Here is an 18,296-nt window from a genome sequence, read left to right as displayed (position 1 = left end):
TTACAGAGACCAGTCACCTGACCTGACCACTGGGCCATATTACAGAGACCAGTCACCTGACCTGACTGCTTGGCCATATTACAGAGACCAGTCACCTGACCACTGGGCCATATTACAGAGACCAGTCACCTGACTTGACCACTGGGCCATATTACAGAGACCAGTCACCTGAGCTGACCACTGAGCCATATTACAGAGACCAGTCACCTGACCTGACTGCTGGGCCATATTACAGAGACAAGTCACCTGACCACTGGGCCATATTACAGAGACAATTTTTTTAGACCACTGCGCCACTCGGGAGACAGTCACCTCACCTGACCTGACCACTGGGCCACATTACAGAGACCAGTCACCTGACCACTGGGCCATATTACAGAGACCAGTCACCTGACCTGACCACTGGTCCATAGTACAGACGGCTAATCACACTACTAATGACAGCTTTAGGAAGCGAGCTGCCGTGTGTGTGTGTGTGTGTGTGTGTGTGTGTGTATGTGTGTGTATGTGTATACTTGTTTTCCTACCTTATCAGGACCCCAACTTAAGGTTTAGGGGTTAGAATTTTGGGGTTAGGGTTGTTAGGTTAAGGAGTAGGGTTAGGGAAAATAGGATTTTGAATGGTCAAAACATTTGACTCCCCAAAAAGTCCTGAAATTTCACGAAAATAAAGCTGTGTGTGTGTGTCTTGTAAGCACAGGGCTCGGTCGGACAGAGGTGGCAGGTTCTCACATTCAAAACTCTCCAATCCCTTTGACTCTCTAATCCGCAGGGAAACTGCCATTCTTTTCCTTTTCCCTCCTTCCTTTCTCTCCTTCTTTTCACTTTTTCTCTCTCCCTCTCTCTTCTTTAAGCCGGAGACATTATACAGAGTTTCTTCAAGAATTGGCAAACTGGCTTTCCCACCGTCACCCTAATCTTCACCACACACACACACACACTGCTCCCTGAGACCCACCTGTGCAGCTTGGTTTTCTCTGTATCTGCTGCCAGCAGCCCCACCCTGTACCTTACAACTATCTGGGGAAGAGAGGAAGGAGGGAGAGGAGGAGAGCATGAAAGAAAGGGAGGCGGGACAGAGAGAGAGGGTGAATGAAAGGTTAAAGCGATGGAGGGAGGCTGTGAGACAGATAAAGAGATGAAACAGAGAGAGTGAGATTTATTTCCCTGTCTGGAACTAACCTCTAGACCCATCCATCACTGTCCCCCTCACACTCCCAGTCGACAGCCCAGGACAGGCAGAGTCTGCTGGGTGTCTGAGCCAGACAACTACCCCTCTCCGGTGCCTCTCTCTCTCTAGTGGGGCACACTAAGGTAACTTCCATTCAGTCTTTCTTTATACAAACCGTGGCTTCCACCGGAGAGAGAGAGGAAAGAAGGAGGGAAACTTAATCCGGCTATTGAAGGAGAGGAGGAACAGACGGGGTCTTTTTCTTTTTCACCCCTACCAAAATACCCTCCCTGTTTCACATCCCTCTCCTCCTACACGCACAACACACACAACACACACACAGCCTTCTGCCCAACACCCCATAAACACCCCTCTTTCCTATTCAGAGTTGTCTGCCCAACACTGCTGCCAGCACACTCTCCTCTCCTATGGAGAATCTAACATGAACTTGTGTCCTCTGTATACGTCATGTCTATGTAGCACTAAGATGATACATTTACATTTTAGTCATTTAGCAGACGCTCTTATCCAGAGCGACTTACAGTTAGTGAGTGCATACATTTTCATACTCGCCCCCCTGTGCGAAACGAACCCACAACCCTGGCGATGCAAGCGCCATGCTCTACCAACTGAGCTACAGGGGACTCTTCTTGATACAAAACTCTTCCATTAATTAAAGGGGTTCAGAATAATTCTCAATTTAGAGCTGGGCTGAAACAAAAGCCTGCACGTCATGTAGCTCTCTCCAGAGACCAGTTTTTCAATTTAAATTTAAAAAAATGAATAGAACGAGAGTCCCCATTCAAGTCAATGATTTGTCCGTTCTATTCATTCTATTTTTATGCATGCAATCCTATCCAATAGGCGAAATCCAGATAAATAGCTTTTGAAAAACTGGGCCCAACCTTGCCTCCTCCCCATACTTAAGCCAAAGGGTTGATCAATCACCCCAAGGCTTGTTTTAGGGGCGATGGCTTTTGTCTTTGACCGTGACAGCGGAACAAAACATTTGCACCCAAATAAAACCAGGTCGTCATGAGTACAGATTTGATCGCCATTCTTATCCCCCTTCTTTGACGGCACAATCGAACCACTTAATGTCAAAATTCTCTGGGTAGACAGAAATAGGCTGTGATGGAATGGAGAGAGAGTGTGTGCATGCATGGTGGGGGATATCACAAGAAGGCCTCTGACTGGTAGTTTTAAAGTGAGGTTCTCCCATTCAGCCGCTCTGATAGGTAGAGGAGGAAAGGACCAGATGAACACTGAGACATAGAAATGGTCATACGCACACACCATCTAGGGGTGTCCGTTTGTAGTGCCAACATGCTCAGCTGTGAGCTTCGGCCTGTAAACCCAAGCTCTACCACTCTTTCTCACACTGGCATTTATGCATGACCAAGATCTCACCATATGACATTTTTATTTTACCAGGTAAGTTGACTGAGAACACGTTCTCATTTACAGCAACAACCTGGGGAATAGTTACAGGGGAGAGGAAGAATGAGCCAACTGGCAGCTGGGGATGGTTAGGTGGCCATGATGGTATGAGGGCCAGATTGGGAATTTAACACCCCTACTCTTACGTTAAATGCCATGGGATCTTAAGTGACCACAGAGTTCAGACACCCGTTTAACGTCCCATCTGAAAGACGGCACCCTACACAGGGCAATGTCCCCAATCACTGCCCTGGGGCATTGGGATATTTTTTGGGGGGGGAACCAGAGGAAAGAGTACCTCCTACTGGCCCTCCAACACCACTTCCAGCAGCATCTGGTCTCCCATCCAGGGACCAACCCTGCTTAGCTTCAGAGGAAAGCCAACAGTGGGATGCAGGGTGGTATGCTGCTGACCTAATATTGACTGTGTGTGTGTGCGTGCATGTTTATACGTGCGCTCAGTCATTTGAGGTTGTTGCGATGGTGTGTGTTAGGGAGTGCTGTTACTGTCTTAAAAACCATGGGATCTCATGCGTCTCTGCACCCATTGGGGGGAGGGGGGCCTGGCTGCCAAGTGGGTGGGCCTATGCCCTCCCAGGCCCACCCATGGCTGCACTCCTGCCCAGTCATGAAATCCATAGATTAGGGCCTAATGAATTTATTTCAGTTGACTGATTTCCTTATATGAACTGTAACTCTGTAAAATCTTAGAAATTGTTGCATGTTGCGGTTATATTTGTGTTCAGTATATTTGGTTAACTATTTATATAACTATTTAGCAGTATTATGGCTTGGGGGTAGAAGCTGTTCAGGGTCCTGTTGGTTCCAGAATTGGTGCATCGGTACCGCTTGCCGTGCGGTAGCAGAGAGAACAGTCTATGACTTGGGTGGCTGGAGTCTTTGACAATTTTTAGGGCCTTCCTCTGATACCGCCTGGTATAGAGGTCCTGGATGGCAGGGAGCTCAGCCCCAGTGATGTACTGGGACATACGCACTACCCTCTGTAGTGCCTTGCGGTCCGATGCCAAGCAGTTGCCATACCAAGCGGTGATGCAGCCAGTCAAGATGCTCTCAGTGGTGCAGCTGTAGAACTTTTTGAGGATCTGAGGGTCATGATAGAACCTTAGTGATAGGCTTGGTTGGTATCCAGATTGTCATACCTTCATACCGACCACGTGCCATTCTGGGATATTCTGTAATACCGGCACTGAACACAAGGGGTGCTGTTTTCAAACCCCACTGATACTCTGTAATCCAAAGGTTAGCAATGCTAACAAGTACATGGAAAATCCTATAGAGAATGCTAACTAAATGCTAACGAGTGCATCGCAAACATTTTGTACAGTTTCTGACCTAAAGTATACAAGTAACAAAAAAAATGCTTTTCCAGTTTGCTGCATGCACAAAACAAATATTAGCCAGCAAGGCTCTTGATCCAGTAGGGGCTTCGCTGATGTTACCAAGCGAATGCTTGATTTTGGAGAAGCTAACCTCTTAGCTAGATAGCTAACTAGTTACTAAATTATCAAACCAGAGCATTTAGCAGATTTTATACAGTTAACTTAATAGTTATAAGATATCTAGCTGGCAAACATTTAGTTGTGAATTGCGTACTGTAATTAAATCACCTGGCGAATGCTGCACAACAGTGAGTGACTCACAAGGCTCTGGTCATCGTTGTGTGCTTGTAAACAAACACCATGTGACTGGGGACTACTGTAAGCTTCATAATAATGTAAACAATTAAAAAGTAGCTACAAATATTAAAATGTATTAAAAAACTTCAAAGAAATCGTTTCTTTTTCCAAATACCCCGGTATATATACGGTATACCGTCCAAGCCTACTTAGTGATGTGGACACCGAAGAACTTGAAGCGCTCAACCCTCTCCACTACAGTCCCGTTGATGTGAATGGGGATGTGCTCGAATGGGGATGTGCTCGGCCCTCCATGTCCTGTAGTCCACGATCAGCTACTTTATCTTGCTAACGTTGAGGGAGAGGTTGTTGTCGCTGCCAGGTCTCTGTCCTCCTCCCTATATGCTGTCTCATTGTTGTCGGTGAACAGGCCTACCATGGTCGTGTTGTCAGCAAACTTAATGATGGTGTTGGAGTCGTGCGCAGTCGTGGGTGAACAGGGAATACAGGAGGGGACAAAGCACGCACCACTGATGGGCCCCCGTGTTCAGGGTCAGTGTGGCAGATGTGTTGTTGCCTACCCTCACCACCTGGGGGCGACCCATCAGGAAGTCCAGGATCCAGTTGCAGAGGGAGGTGTTCAGTCCCAGGGTCCTGAGCTTAGTGATGAGCATGGAGGGCACTATGGTATTGAACGCTGAGCTTTAGTCAATTAACAGCATTCTCACGTAGGTGTTCCTTTTGTCCAAGTGGGTAAGGGCAGTGTGGAGTGCAATAGAGATTGCGTAATCTGTGGATCTTTTGGGGCGGTATGCGAATTGGAGTGGGTCCAGGGTGTCTGGGATGATGGTGTTGATGTGAGCCATGACCAGCCTTTCAAAGCATTTCATGGCTACAGATGTGAGTGCTACGGGGCGATAGTCATTTATACAGGTTACCTTGGCATTCTTGGGCACAGGGACTATGGTGGTCTGCTTGAATCATGTAGGTATTACAGACTGGGTTAGGGAGAGGTTGAAAATGTCAGTGAAGACACTTGCCAGCTGGAGACACACACTCACAGTATACACATGCTTGCTCCTATTGTACAAATTACACACAGACGTACACACAGAGGTTGTTTTGACAGGCCCTCTGTGTATCTGTGTCTGTATTAGGTGTATGAACTGTTCATATGAGGTGACATTTAGACAGTGTAAAACCCTCACACTGGTCGCCTGTCTGCAAGTCAAACACAAGGAAATCCCATCTCTGTCTGTCTGCCTCTGTCTCTCACGATCTATTTCTCTGCTGGGGATTATATCTACTTTAGATGGGGTGTGTGTGTGTGTGTGTGTGTGTGTGTGATTTCCATTTTCTGTGAGCCTTTACATGCCTAAGAAAGAGCACTAATCCTTTTTCACAGCATTAAAGTGATAGACAGGGCAAATTAGTGGGATTGTGTGTGTGCATACAGAGTGTGTGTTTTGACACGAGTGCTCGTTACACAGATTGCTAGGGCTTGTAGAGAAAATGCATGTAGACAAAAGCACAGATGTAGCCACTAGCTAGTTAGCCTGCTTCTAGAGCAGGGATGGGTTCTCTCCATCTTTCTAACCCCGAAGTATCTGCTGTTTCTTCTTCTTCAAACCAGCATCTGATTTAGACTTGGGAAACCAGGTGTGTTTACCAGCAGAGCAGACACTCGGGCCACCAAGGACCAGAGTTTCCCATCCCTGCTCAATAGCATAAAGGTTTATCTCTTTGCTCTCTGTGGGTGATGTGATGCTGTGGCTGGTTGTGGCTGGCCAAAGGCATGATATTCACTGTGTGTGTCCTGACTGTTCTCTGATGTGAGGGCTGCCTGTGAATATTTCATAGCCTGGACTAAATATTGATGGTGCTTCTGACATTCAGTCTCTCTCTATCCCCCTCTCCTTCTCTCCTTTCCTCTCTCAGCCCTTCCACCCCATGGTGAACCTGCAGTGTTCGGAGGACCTGAGGATGTTCCTGTGTGCTCTCTACGCTCCAGTCTGTATGGAGTATGGCCGGGTGTCCATGCCCTGCCGAGCCCTGTGCCACCGCGCCAAGAGGGACTGCCACAAACTCATGGAGATGTTTGGGGTGGCCTGGCCAGACGAGATAGAGTGTAGCAAGTATGTATGGGACTGTCCCTGGGTTGGCTTTACACAACACTGAGCACTTCACTGACCATAATGACTTAACCCAAACTCTGCCTTGATTGACCACTAACCTGAGCCTATCCTGAGCCTACTTTGTCCTAAACTTACCCTGAGCCTACTTTAACCTGAACTTACCCTGAGCCTACTTTAAACTGAATTTACCCTGAGCCTACTTTAACCTTCACTTAGCCTGAGCCAACTTTAACCTTAACCTAGCCTGAGCTTACTTTAACCTGAACTTACTCTTAAATTGTTGGAGAAATCTTAAACTGTCCATAGCCCAGTATCACCATCATCACAACCCTAATCTTATCTGAGCTCCATGTAGAGCATGAACCTTGAACCCTGACTGGTTCTCAACTCAAACATCACAATCCTTCTTACTAACCAAAGCCCAAACCACAACCTAAACTCAACCTTAACCACATTATAAAAATAGTTCTCTCTCTCTGCCCCTCCTCCCCCCAGGTTCCCAGACTGTGACGAGCCCTACCCCCGTGCGGTGGACCTCCAGACCAGCGTGGATCCCACCGACATCTCTCCTATGTCTGTCCAGAGGGACTTCGGCTTCTGGTGCCCCCGCGAGCTCAAAGTAGAGCCCGACCTGGGCTACTCATTCCTGGGTGTGAGGGAGTGCTCACCCCCGTGCCCCAACATGTACTTCCAACGCCCGGAGCTCACCTTCGTCCGCTACTTCATCGGCGTGGTGTCCATCGTCTGTCTCTCGGCGACACTCTTCACCTTCCTCACCTTCCTCATCGACGTCACGAGGTTCCGCTACCCGGAGCGGCCAATCATTTTCTACGCTGTGTGCTACATGATGGTGTCGCTGGTGTTCTTCCTGGGCTTCCTATTGGAGGACAGGGTGGCGTGCAACGCGGCAAGCCCGGCCCAGTACCGGGCGGCCACCATCACACAGGGCTCCCACAACAAGGTGAGCCATCCCCGCCCGTTGTCTTAGTGATTGATTGATTAGCTGCTTTACTCTGTGACATTCAGGGCCACTACTGTATATCAAAGAAGGTAGCAATGATAGGATGTAAAGTGTGAGATATTTTCAATGTTACCCCCTCCAGGCATGCACGCTGCTGTTCATGGTGCTCTACTTCTTCACTATGGCGGGCAGCGTGTGGTGGGTCATCCTCACCATCACCTGGTTCCTGGCGGCCGTGCCCAAGTGGGGCAGCGAGGCCATCGAGAAGAAGGCCCTTCTCTTTCATGCCTGTGCCTGGGGCCTGCCCGGCTGCCTCACCGTGGCCCTGCTGGCCCTCAACAAGATCGAGGGCGACGGCGTGAGTGGCGTGTGCTTTGTGGGCCTCTACGACGTCACGGCGCTGCGCTGGTTCCTGCTGGCGCCTCTCTGCCTCAACGTGGTGGTGAGTGTTCTATGCTCTAGAATGGAGAGCTGTTCATTCTAAAGGCTTTTACACCTCTCTTCAATTAACGAATGATCTTGCATTGGGTAGTTATTTCCCGACTCAGACCAACTGTTTGTGGCTGATTCTACATGTTAAATCTGGACCAACTACGATGGAGAATGTCTAGCGGCGAACAACTGAGATTACACAAGGGGCAGATTCTTTCAACAACCGTCCATAGACGGTTGAGTTGGCTGTTGGACAGATGCGTAGAAGCCTTTAGAATCTGACCTACGCATCACTAACATACAGTACCAGTCAAAAGTTTGGACACACCTACTCATTCAAGGGTTTTTCTTTATTGTAGAATAATAGTGAAGACTATTATTCAAAACTATGAAATAACACATATGGAATGATGTAGTAACCAAAAAAGTGTTAAACACATCAAAATATATTTGAGATTCTTCAAAGTAGCCACCCTTTGCCTTGATGACAGCTTTGCACACTCTTGGCATTCTCTCAACCAGCTTCATGAGGTAGTCACCTGGAATGCATTTCAATTAACAGGTGTGTCTTGTTAAAAGTTAATTTGTGGAATTTCTTTCCTTCTTAATGCGTTTGAGCCAATCAGTTGTGTTGTGACAAGGTAGGGGGGGTATACAGAACATAGCCCTATTTGGTAAAATACCAAGTCCATAGTATGGCAAGAACAGCTCAAATAAGCAAAGAGAAACAACAGTCCATCATTACTTTAAGACATGAAGGTCAGTCAATACGGAACATTTCAAGAACTTTGAAAGTTTCTTCAAGTGCAGTCGCAAAAACCATCAAGCGCTATGATGAAACTGGCTCTCATGAGGACCGCCACAGGAAAGGAAGACCCAGAGTTACCTCTGCTGCAGAGGATAAGTTCATTAGAGTTAACTGTACCTCAGATTGCAGCCCAAATAAATGCTTCACAGAGTTCAAGTGACACATCTCCACATAAACTGTTCAGAGGAGACTGCGTGAATCAGGCCTTCATGGTCGAATTGCTGCAAAGAAACCACTACTAAAGGACACCAATAATAAGAAGATACTTGCTTGGGCCAAGAAACACGAGCAATGGACATTAGACCGGTGGAAATCTGTCCTTTGATCTGATGAGTCCAAATTTGAGATTTTTGGTTCCAACCACCGTGTCTTTGTGAGACGCAGAGTAGGTGAATGGATGATCTTCGCATGTGTGGTTCCCACCGTGAAGCATGGAGGAGGAGGTGTGATGGTGTGGTGGTGACACTGTCTGTGATTTATTTACAATTCAAAGGCACACTTAACCAGCATGGCTACCACAGCATTCTGCAGCGATACGCCATCCCATCTGGTTTGCGCTTAGTGGACTATCATTTGTTTTTCAACAGGACAATGACCCAACACACCTGCAGGCTGTGTAAGGGCTATTTGACCAAGATGGAGTGCTGCATCAGATGACCTGGCCTCCACAATCACCCGACCTCAACCCAATTGAGATGGTTTGGGATGAGTCGGACCGCAGAGTGAAGAAAAAGCAGCCAACAAGTGCTCAGCATATGTGGGAACTCCTTCAAGACTGTTGGAAAAGCATTCCAGGTGAAGCTGGTTGAGAGAATACTGTACTCCTGAGTGGCGCAGTGGTCTAAGGCACTGCATCGCAGTGCTAACTGTGCCTCTAGAGATCCTGGTTCGGATCCAGGCTCTGTCGCAGCCGGCCGCGACCGGGAGACTCATGGGCGGCGCACAATTGGGTCCAGCGTCGTCCAGGGTAGGGGAGGGAATGGCCGGCAGGGATGTAGCTCAGTTGATAGAGCATGGCGTTTGCAACGCCATGGTTGTGGGTTCGATTCCCACGGGGGCCAGTATATATTTTTTTATATATATATATATATATATATATATATATATATATATATATATATATATTTTATTAATAAAAATATATATATTAATAAATATATAAAAAATTTAGGGCTGTCAAATGATTAAAATTTTTAATCAAATTAATCAGAATTTTCAGTGGATTAATCATGATTAATCACTATTTGCAATTACACCTGAATCCTAACCATTTTTTTTCTGAAATGCATACCAAAAGATAAATAACAGGACACAGATACATAATTTTCATATTATGTCTGTTTATTAACACAGCCAAATAATGGTGTTTTAAATCAAGCTGAAACATACTACACACTATAATATTTGTCTTTGGCTGTGGCTCTTGACGGTGGCTTATAGAATGAGTCTTGAGACGCCACTTGCAAAACATCAAGGAAACCTGAGTCTTCTACAATGCTAATGATCTACAATCCTTTGCAATCCATTTTGCTATTGTGTTGGTCAAATTATCTGAGGTTGATTTTGTTAATTGCCTGCAAACATTCAGCGTGGTCTGGCGCAAACCACTTGCTGAATCTGACGGCCCAGCAAACGCATGTTTGGCGTTGACATGGTACTTCAAGCTTGAACAGCTCCGGTGAAATTGAAACTCCTTCTTACAAATCTTGCAAATAACCTTGTACTTGTTAACTGTACCATCATCATTCTTTTTATATTTGAATCCGTCAATAGGCCCACTTTGCTCACCTTGCTCCATCTCGCCTCTAGCTCCCAACCACTTTCCTGACCTGAATAATTTGTCACACTGCGCATGCGTGAAATGCGTTAAAAAAATTGACGTAATTAACAGCAAACAACTAATTAACGTCGTTAACGCGCTATTTTTGACAGCCCTAAAAAAATTATAAATATAAAACAAAAATTGAAAAAAAATACAATAAAATGTATTCACTAACTGTAAGTCGCTCTGGATAAGAGCGTCTGCTAAATGACTAAAATGTAAAAAATTTGAATGCCAAGAGTGTGCAAAGCTGTCATCAAGGCAAAGGGTGGCTACTTTGAAGAATCTCAAATCTCAAATATATTTTGATTTGTGTAACACTTTTTTGGTTACTACATGATTGCATATGTGTTATTTCATAGTTTTTATGTCTTCACTATTATTCTACAATGTAGAAAATAGTAAAAAATAAAGAAAAACCCTTGAATGAGTAGGTGTGTCCAAACTTTTCACTGGTACTGTACATGTGATGGTCCCTTGAATCAATACATTATCAATATCTGAAGATGGTCCCTTTGAATCAATACATTATCAATATCTGAAAATGGTCCCCTTGAATCAATACATTATCAATATCTGAAAATGGTCCCCTTGAATCAATACATTATCAATATCTGAAGATGGTCCCCTTGAATCAATACATTATCAATATCTGAAGATGGTTCCCTTGAATCAATACATTATCAATATCTGAAGATGGTCCCTTTGAATCAATACATGATCAATATCTGAAGATGGTCCCCTTGAATCAATACATTATCAATATCTGAAGATGGTCCCCTTGAATCAATACATAATCAATATCTGATGATGGTCCCCTTGAATCAATACATAATCACTATCTGAAGATGGTTCCCTTGAATCAATACATAATCAATATCTGAAGATGGCCCCCTTGTTCTCTAATTCCTATATATCTGCCTGTAGGTGGGTGTGTCTCTGCTTCTGACGGGGATTGTGGCTCTGAACCGTGTGCGTATGGAGATCCCTCTGGAGAAGGAGAACCAGGACAAGCTGGTGAAGTTTATGATCCGTATCGGGGTGTTCTCTGTGCTCTACCTGGTGCCCCTGCTCACGGTAATCTCCTGCTACCTGTATGAACACAGCTACAGGACTCTCTGGGAGACCACCTGGGTCCAGGAGCGTTGCAGAGACTACCACATACCCTGTCCCTACCAGGTAGGTGGACAGTTCCTTCAGAAAGTATTCATACCCTTTGACATATTCCACATTTTGTTGTGTTACAGACAGAATTAAAAATGGATAAAAAATCTCACCCATCTATACCCCATAATGACAAAGTGAAAACATGTTTTTAGACATCTTTACAAATGTATTGAAAATGAAATACAGAAATATCTTATTTACATAAGTATTCACATCCCTGAGTCAATACTTTGTAGAAGCACCTTTGGCAGCGATTACAGCTGTGAGTCTTTCTAGGTAAGTCTCTAAGCACTTTCTACACCTGGATTGTGCAACATTTGCCCATTATTCTTTTCAAAAGTCTTGACAAAAAGTTAATTGCTTTGCCACATTTTCTGGCAGTATTACTTTAGTGCCTAGTTTGCAAATAGGATGCATGTTTTGGAATATTGTTATTCTGTGCAGGCTTCCTTCTTTTCACTCTGTCAATTAAATTAGTATTGTGGAGTAACTACAATGTTGTTGATCCATCCTCAGTTTTCTCCTTTCACAGCTATTAAACTCTGTAACTGTTTTAAAGTCACCATTGGTCTCATGGTGAAATGCCTGAACAGTTTCCTTCCTCTCTGGCAACTGAGTTAGGAAGGATGCCTGTATCTTTTTAGTGACTGGGTTTATTGATAAACCATCCAAAGTGTAATTAATAACTTCACCATGCTCAAAGGGATATTCAACGTCTGCTTTTTTATTTTTACACATCTACCAATAGATGCCCTTCTTTGCGAGGCACTGGAAAACCTCCCTGGTCTTTGTAGTTGAGTTTGTGTTTGAAATTCACTGCTCGACTGAGGGACCTTACAGATATGTGTATGTTTGGGGTACAGAGATGAGGTAGTCATTCAAAAATAATGTTAAACACTATTGTTGTTCACAGAGTGAGTCCATGCTACTTATTATGTGCCTTGTTAAGCAAATATTTACTCCTGAACTTATTTAGGCATAACAAAGGGGTTGAATACTTACAGTGCATTCGGAAAGTATTCAGACTCCTTCACTTTTTCCACATTTTGTTACGTTACAGCCTTATTCTAAAATGTATTAAATAGTTTTTTCCCCCTCGTCAATCTACACACAATACCCCATAATGACAAAGCGAAAACAGTTTTTTATAAATTTTGCAAATGTGTTAAAAATAAAAAACAGAAATATCACATTTATATAAGTATTCAGACCCTTTACTCAGTACTTTGTTGAAGCACTTTTGGCAGCGATTACAGCCTTGAGTCTTCTTGGGTATGACGCTACAAGCTTGGCGCACCTGTATTTGGGGAGTTTCTCCCATTCTTCTCTGCAAATCCTCTCAAGCTCTGTCAGGTTGGATGGGGAGCGTCGATGCACAGCTATTTTCAGTTCTCTCCAGAGATGTCCGATCGGGTTCAAGTCTGGGCTCTGGCTGGGCCACTGAAGGAAGTGTGCTTAGGGTTGTTGTCCTGTTGGAAGGTGAACCTTCAACCCAGTCCGAGGTCCTGAGCAAGTTTTCATCAAGGATCTCTCTGTACTTTGCTCCATTCATCTTTCCCTCGATCCTGACTAGTCTCCCAGTCCCTGCCGCTGAAAAACATCCCCACAGCATGATGCTGCCACCACCATGCTTCACAGTAGGGATGGTGCCAGGTTTCCTCCAGACGTGACACTTGGCATCCAGGCCAAAGAGTTCAATCTTGGTTTCATCAGAGCAGAGAATCTTGTTTCTCATGGTCTGAGAGTCCTTTAGGTGCCTTTTTGCAAACTCCAAGCGGGCTGTCATGTGCCTTTTACTGAGGAGTGGCTTCCGTCTGGCCACTCTACCATAAAGGCCGGATTGGTGGAGTGCTGCAGAGATGGTTGTCCTTCTGGAAGGTTCTCCCATCTCCACAGAGGAACTCTGGAGCTCTGTCAGAGTGACCATCGGGTTCTTGGTCACCTCCCTGACCAAGGCCCTTCTCCCACGATTGCTCAGTTTGGCCGGGCAGCCAGCTCTAGGAAGAGTCTTGGTGGTTCCAAACTTCTTCCATTTAAGAATGATGGAGGCCAGTGTGTTCTTGGGGACCTTCAATGCTGCAGAAATGTGGTACCTTTCCCCAGATCTGTGCCTCGACACAATCCTGTCTCGGAGCTCAACGGACAATTCCTTCAACCTCATGGCTTGGTTTTTGCTCTGACATACACTGTTAACTGTGGGACCTTATAAAGACAGGTGTGTGCCTTTCCAAATCATGTCCAATCAAGTGAATTTACCACAGGTGGACTCCAATCAAGTTGTAGAAACATCTCAAGGATGATCAGTGGAAACAGGATGCACCTGAGCTCAATTTCGAGTCTTATAGCAAAGGGTCTGAATACTTATGTAAATAAGGTATTTCTGTTTTTTTATATATTTGCAAACATTTCTAAAACCTGTTTTCGCTTTGTCATTATGGGGTATTGTGTGTAGATTGATGAGGATAAAAAAAAATCAAATCCATTTTAGAATATGGCTGTAATGTAACAAAATGTGGAAAAAGTGAAGGGTTCTGAATACTTTCCGAATGTACTGTATTGACTGAAGACATTTCAACTTTTCATTTTTTATTTATAAAAATATAATTCCACTTTGACATTATGGGGTATTGTGCATAGGCCAGCGATGAAAAATCTCAATTTAATACATTTAAAAATCAGGCAGTAACACAACAAAATGTGGAAATGGGTGTGAATACTTACTTAAGGCACTGTAAGTGTAGAGGTCTCTCTCTCTGTGGGCTAGTTTACTGCTCCTATTACAAGTCCCTCTCTACTTAGTTTACTGTAACCCACACATTGTAACGTTACTCTGCCCAACCCAACTGCACGGTATTAAGTTTCCTCCACTCTGTGGAGGCTTTGTAGTGCTCCCTGTTAATTATTAAGCACCTGCTGTGTGTGTGTTTTAGAGCTGGCACAATTAACCGTAAAACATTTTTGGTAACGAACTGCTGACTGAAGACGGGACGGCCGGGCATTCGTGCGGTTGAGTCCGTTTCTGCGGTAACATGGACTCTTAACAACGTCATGAAACTTTGCTGCTCCTTGCTGAAACAACCCACTGGGCACAGATGTCAGTTCAATGTCTAGTTTTGGTTGATTTTTCAACTAATGTGAATTCAATGTGAAATCAACAAAAAATGTCACCATGTCATTGGATTCAACCAATCAGTTTTCCACGTTCATTCAACGTCATCGATTTTTGGGGGGCTTGAAATGACGTGGAAACAACATTGATCCCACCAGTTTTGCCCAGTGGGAAGCAAGGTGTTGTAGCAAACGAGCACACATAGAAAGGTGAAATCAAGGTGTAGCAGTAGCACACATTGAACAGGAATGAATAGAACGGGTTTGGAACCTATAACCCTGGCAATTTGTCTGGTAAACGCATGGGTACACTCGCAATGGCTGCCTGGTATTGTGATGCGATCATTTCCATGGTAATGTAGAATGTTCATTAAAATGATGTTAACTGATGTGGCTCATGCAATGGAATGTATTTTTTTTGTAATGTCAGTGGATTTGAATCAACAAATCACAGCACATATTGTATTTACATGTACGTCATTTAGCAGACACTCTTATCCAGAGCGACTTACAAATTGGTGCATTCACCCTATAGCCAGTGGGATAACCACTTTACAATATATACAGTGGGGAGAACAAGTATTTGATACACTGCCGATTTTGCAGGTTTTCCTACTTACAAAGCATGTAGAGGTCTGTAATTTTTATCATAGGTACACTTCAACTATGAGAGACGGAATCTAAAACAAAAATCCAGAAAATCACATTGTATGATTTTTAAGTAATTAATTTGCATTTTATTGCATGACATAAGTATCAGCAGGGAGGAGAATGTGGCAAAGAGCTTCCTAGGGTTAGAGGCAGATGCTTGGAATTTAGAGTGGTAGAAAGTGGCCTTAGCAGCAGAAACAGATGAAGAAAATGTAGAGAGGAGGGAGTGAAAAGATGCCAGGTCCGCAGGGAGTCTAGTTTTCTTCCATTTCCGCTCAGCTGCCCGGAGCTCTGTTCTGTGAGCTCGCAATGAGTCATCAAGCCACGGAGCTGGAGGGGAGGACCGAGCCGGCCGGGAGGATAGGGGACACAGAGAGTCAAAGGATGCAGAAAGGGAGGAGAGGAGGGTTGAGGAGGCAGAATCAGGAGATTTAAGAGTGTGCTCCTAATCTCAGCTCGTTACCTGTATAAAAGACACCTGGGAGCCAGAAATCTTTCTGATTGAGAGGGGGTCAAATACTTATTTCCCGCATTAAAATGCAAATCAATTTATAACATTTTTGACATGCGTTTAAATAAACCTACCATTAAAATTATAGACTGATTATTTCTTTGTCAGTGGGCAAACGTACAAAATCAGCAGGGGATCAAATACTTTTTTTCCTCACTGTAATTCCATGCGGAAGCGTTCGAAATTAAACAAATTCATGGGACCAGCGCTGTTGCTGGATTCTACAGGATTAGCTTTGAAAAATTGACCAGCGGTCGGGAAATCCAGTAATAAAGTGGCTGTAGATTATTATTTTTTAATTCTAAATGAATAGAATGACAGTTATAATATGTGTTCGCTGAGTAGTTAGCTGAAATTCAGTACAATTGTGTTTGTTTTTCACTTTGATGCCAAACTTTCTGTACTGCTACCATTCACTCCCAGTAATTCCGAATTCGGAAGCTGGTCCCTTGTTGAATAGAGGCGCAAAGAGTTATGGCAGGGTTCCCCAACTGGCTGCCCGCGGGCCAAATTGTGGTTTTATTTGGCCCCTCAAGTTTTCTGAGAAAAAATAATAAATGGGTTGGACATAAAATACTGTAAAAACACCAGCAAATCAGCTCCAAATTATTTACAATTTGTAAATATGTTCCCAAGTATTCCCAGACATAATAGAGAGACACATGATTGTATACAAATGTAAGCAAAGTTTGAAATTATTATACGTTTGGCCCCCCCACCATCCGCTCAAGAAAATAACGTCCCGCGGCTGAATCTAGTTGATGATCCCTGACTTATGGAACATTAGAATCCTCTTGTCTTAACCTGTATATTTTGAACCTAGCTTTGCTCCTATGGGTACACTCGCAATGGCTGCCAGTCTACCCATTATGCCATCATTGACTTGCCTAGCGGTTAAGAGTGTTGGGCCAGTAACCGAAAGGTCGCTGGTTCGAATCCCCGAGCCGGCAAGGTGGAAAGATCTGTCGTTCTGCCCTTGAGCAAGGCCGTTAACCCCCAACAACAACTGCTCACCGGGCGCTCCGCACCTCTCTGATTGAGAGGTTGGGTTAAATGTGGAAGACACATTTCCGTTGAATTCATTCAGGTGTGCAACTGACTAGGTATTCCCTTTCCCCGTTCTATTCATTATATTTCTATGGCAGCACATGCAGTCAGGAGCATATGTGTTACTTATGATGGTGTAACACATACAAACACATAGTTATGGAAAAATATATTGAATTTGTCACAAACAATTGGAGAATATTTGCAAGTCGTTTCAACATGCATTGTAAAAGTCCTGTCTAAAAGAAATGAGCAAAGCTTTAAGAGACTGTTATGCGGGTTTCTAAAACATTTTATTTCATTTCCAGTAGTTTGTGTCGTCTTAAAGGGGCAATCTAGGATTAGAAAAACAACAAAGTGGTCACCCCACCACTTGTTATGGTAAATAGCTCAGGGATGGGGCTTGATAAATATAACTACTTTCAAATTCATAGACAGAAATGGATGCAAGTACCTACTGACCATCCACAGGTAGTTATTCATCCTGCAAGTTGGAATTGAACCCAACCACTTGATGACCTCTCAGTATACTGTGTATGTTTCCCCTGTAATCATTTAGCAGCAACGCCCCCGCCCATGCTAGCTGTTCCCATAGACTTCCAGTCATTGTGCTAACGCAAGTTAGCAATGGCTCGCGAAACTACCTTGAACTTCCCTTAAACTGCACACAGAGACATAAAAATTGTATCCATTTCATCTGACTGGTTAAGTTGAAAAAGGACCAAAGTCTCATACTTTCTTCTTCTTCGGGATCATGGTGTTAGCACATTTTGTATGTTGAAGCTTGGCATCTGAAACACCTTAGTGGGTTCGGCCCAAAAGTTCTCACTGGATAACTGACATATCCTAACATGACTTTATTAGGTAAAGACTCTGCTTCAAAACTCAAAAGGACAGACAATGTCTTCTCAGTTTCACCATGCTCGCCACTGGGTCTGTGTTGCGCCAAACGGCGGGTGTCACAGACCCAGGGAATTTTCCATTTCAGTTGCTCCACCTCAACACTTAACCTCTACGGGATCGGTGTCCCGTATACGGGACGGTTGAGCTAACGTGCGCTAATGTGAATAGCATGACTGTTGTAAGTAACAGCAAACTTTCCAGGACATAGACATGTCTTATATGGGCAGAAAGCTTAAATTATTTTTAATCTAACTGCACTGTCCAATTTACAGTAGCTATTACAGTGAAAAAATACCATGCTATTGTTTGAGGAGAGTGCACAACAACAAAAAACGTATAATGGCATCTGGTTTGATACATTCACCTCTGAAGGTAAATAATGTACTTAGATTCAGCAATCTTGCTCTGATTTGTCATCCTAAGGGTCCCAGAGATAAAATATAGCATAGTTTTGTTTGATAAAATCAATTTTTATATTCAAATGTAGGAACTGGGTTCTACAG

The 18,296-nt window shown here is 44.1% G+C and overlaps 1 protein-coding gene across 1 annotated transcript in view; it reads left to right on the top strand.

The window, feature by feature from the left end:
• LOC121539133 (frizzled-3-like) overlaps positions 1–18,296 on the top strand; it is a 34,381-nt gene that overhangs the window by 10,136 nt on the left and 5,949 nt on the right. Inside the window, exons 3-6 of the mRNA XM_041847408.1 lie at positions 6,187–6,383; positions 6,879–7,344; positions 7,487–7,786; positions 11,334–11,585. Coding sequence (XP_041703342.1) covers positions 6,187–6,383; positions 6,879–7,344; positions 7,487–7,786; positions 11,334–11,585 — 1,215 coding nt within the window. The remainder of the gene's footprint in view (positions 1–6,186; positions 6,384–6,878; positions 7,345–7,486; positions 7,787–11,333; positions 11,586–18,296) is intronic.

The sequence above is a fragment of the Coregonus clupeaformis genome, chromosome 25 (assembly GCF_020615455.1).
Source record: "Coregonus clupeaformis isolate EN_2021a chromosome 25, ASM2061545v1, whole genome shotgun sequence".
NCBI classification, from domain to species: Eukaryota; Metazoa; Chordata; class Actinopteri; order Salmoniformes; family Salmonidae; genus Coregonus; species Coregonus clupeaformis.
The sequence above is the reverse complement of the archived record's forward strand: the minus strand, read 5'-3'. Positions and strand labels throughout refer to the sequence as shown.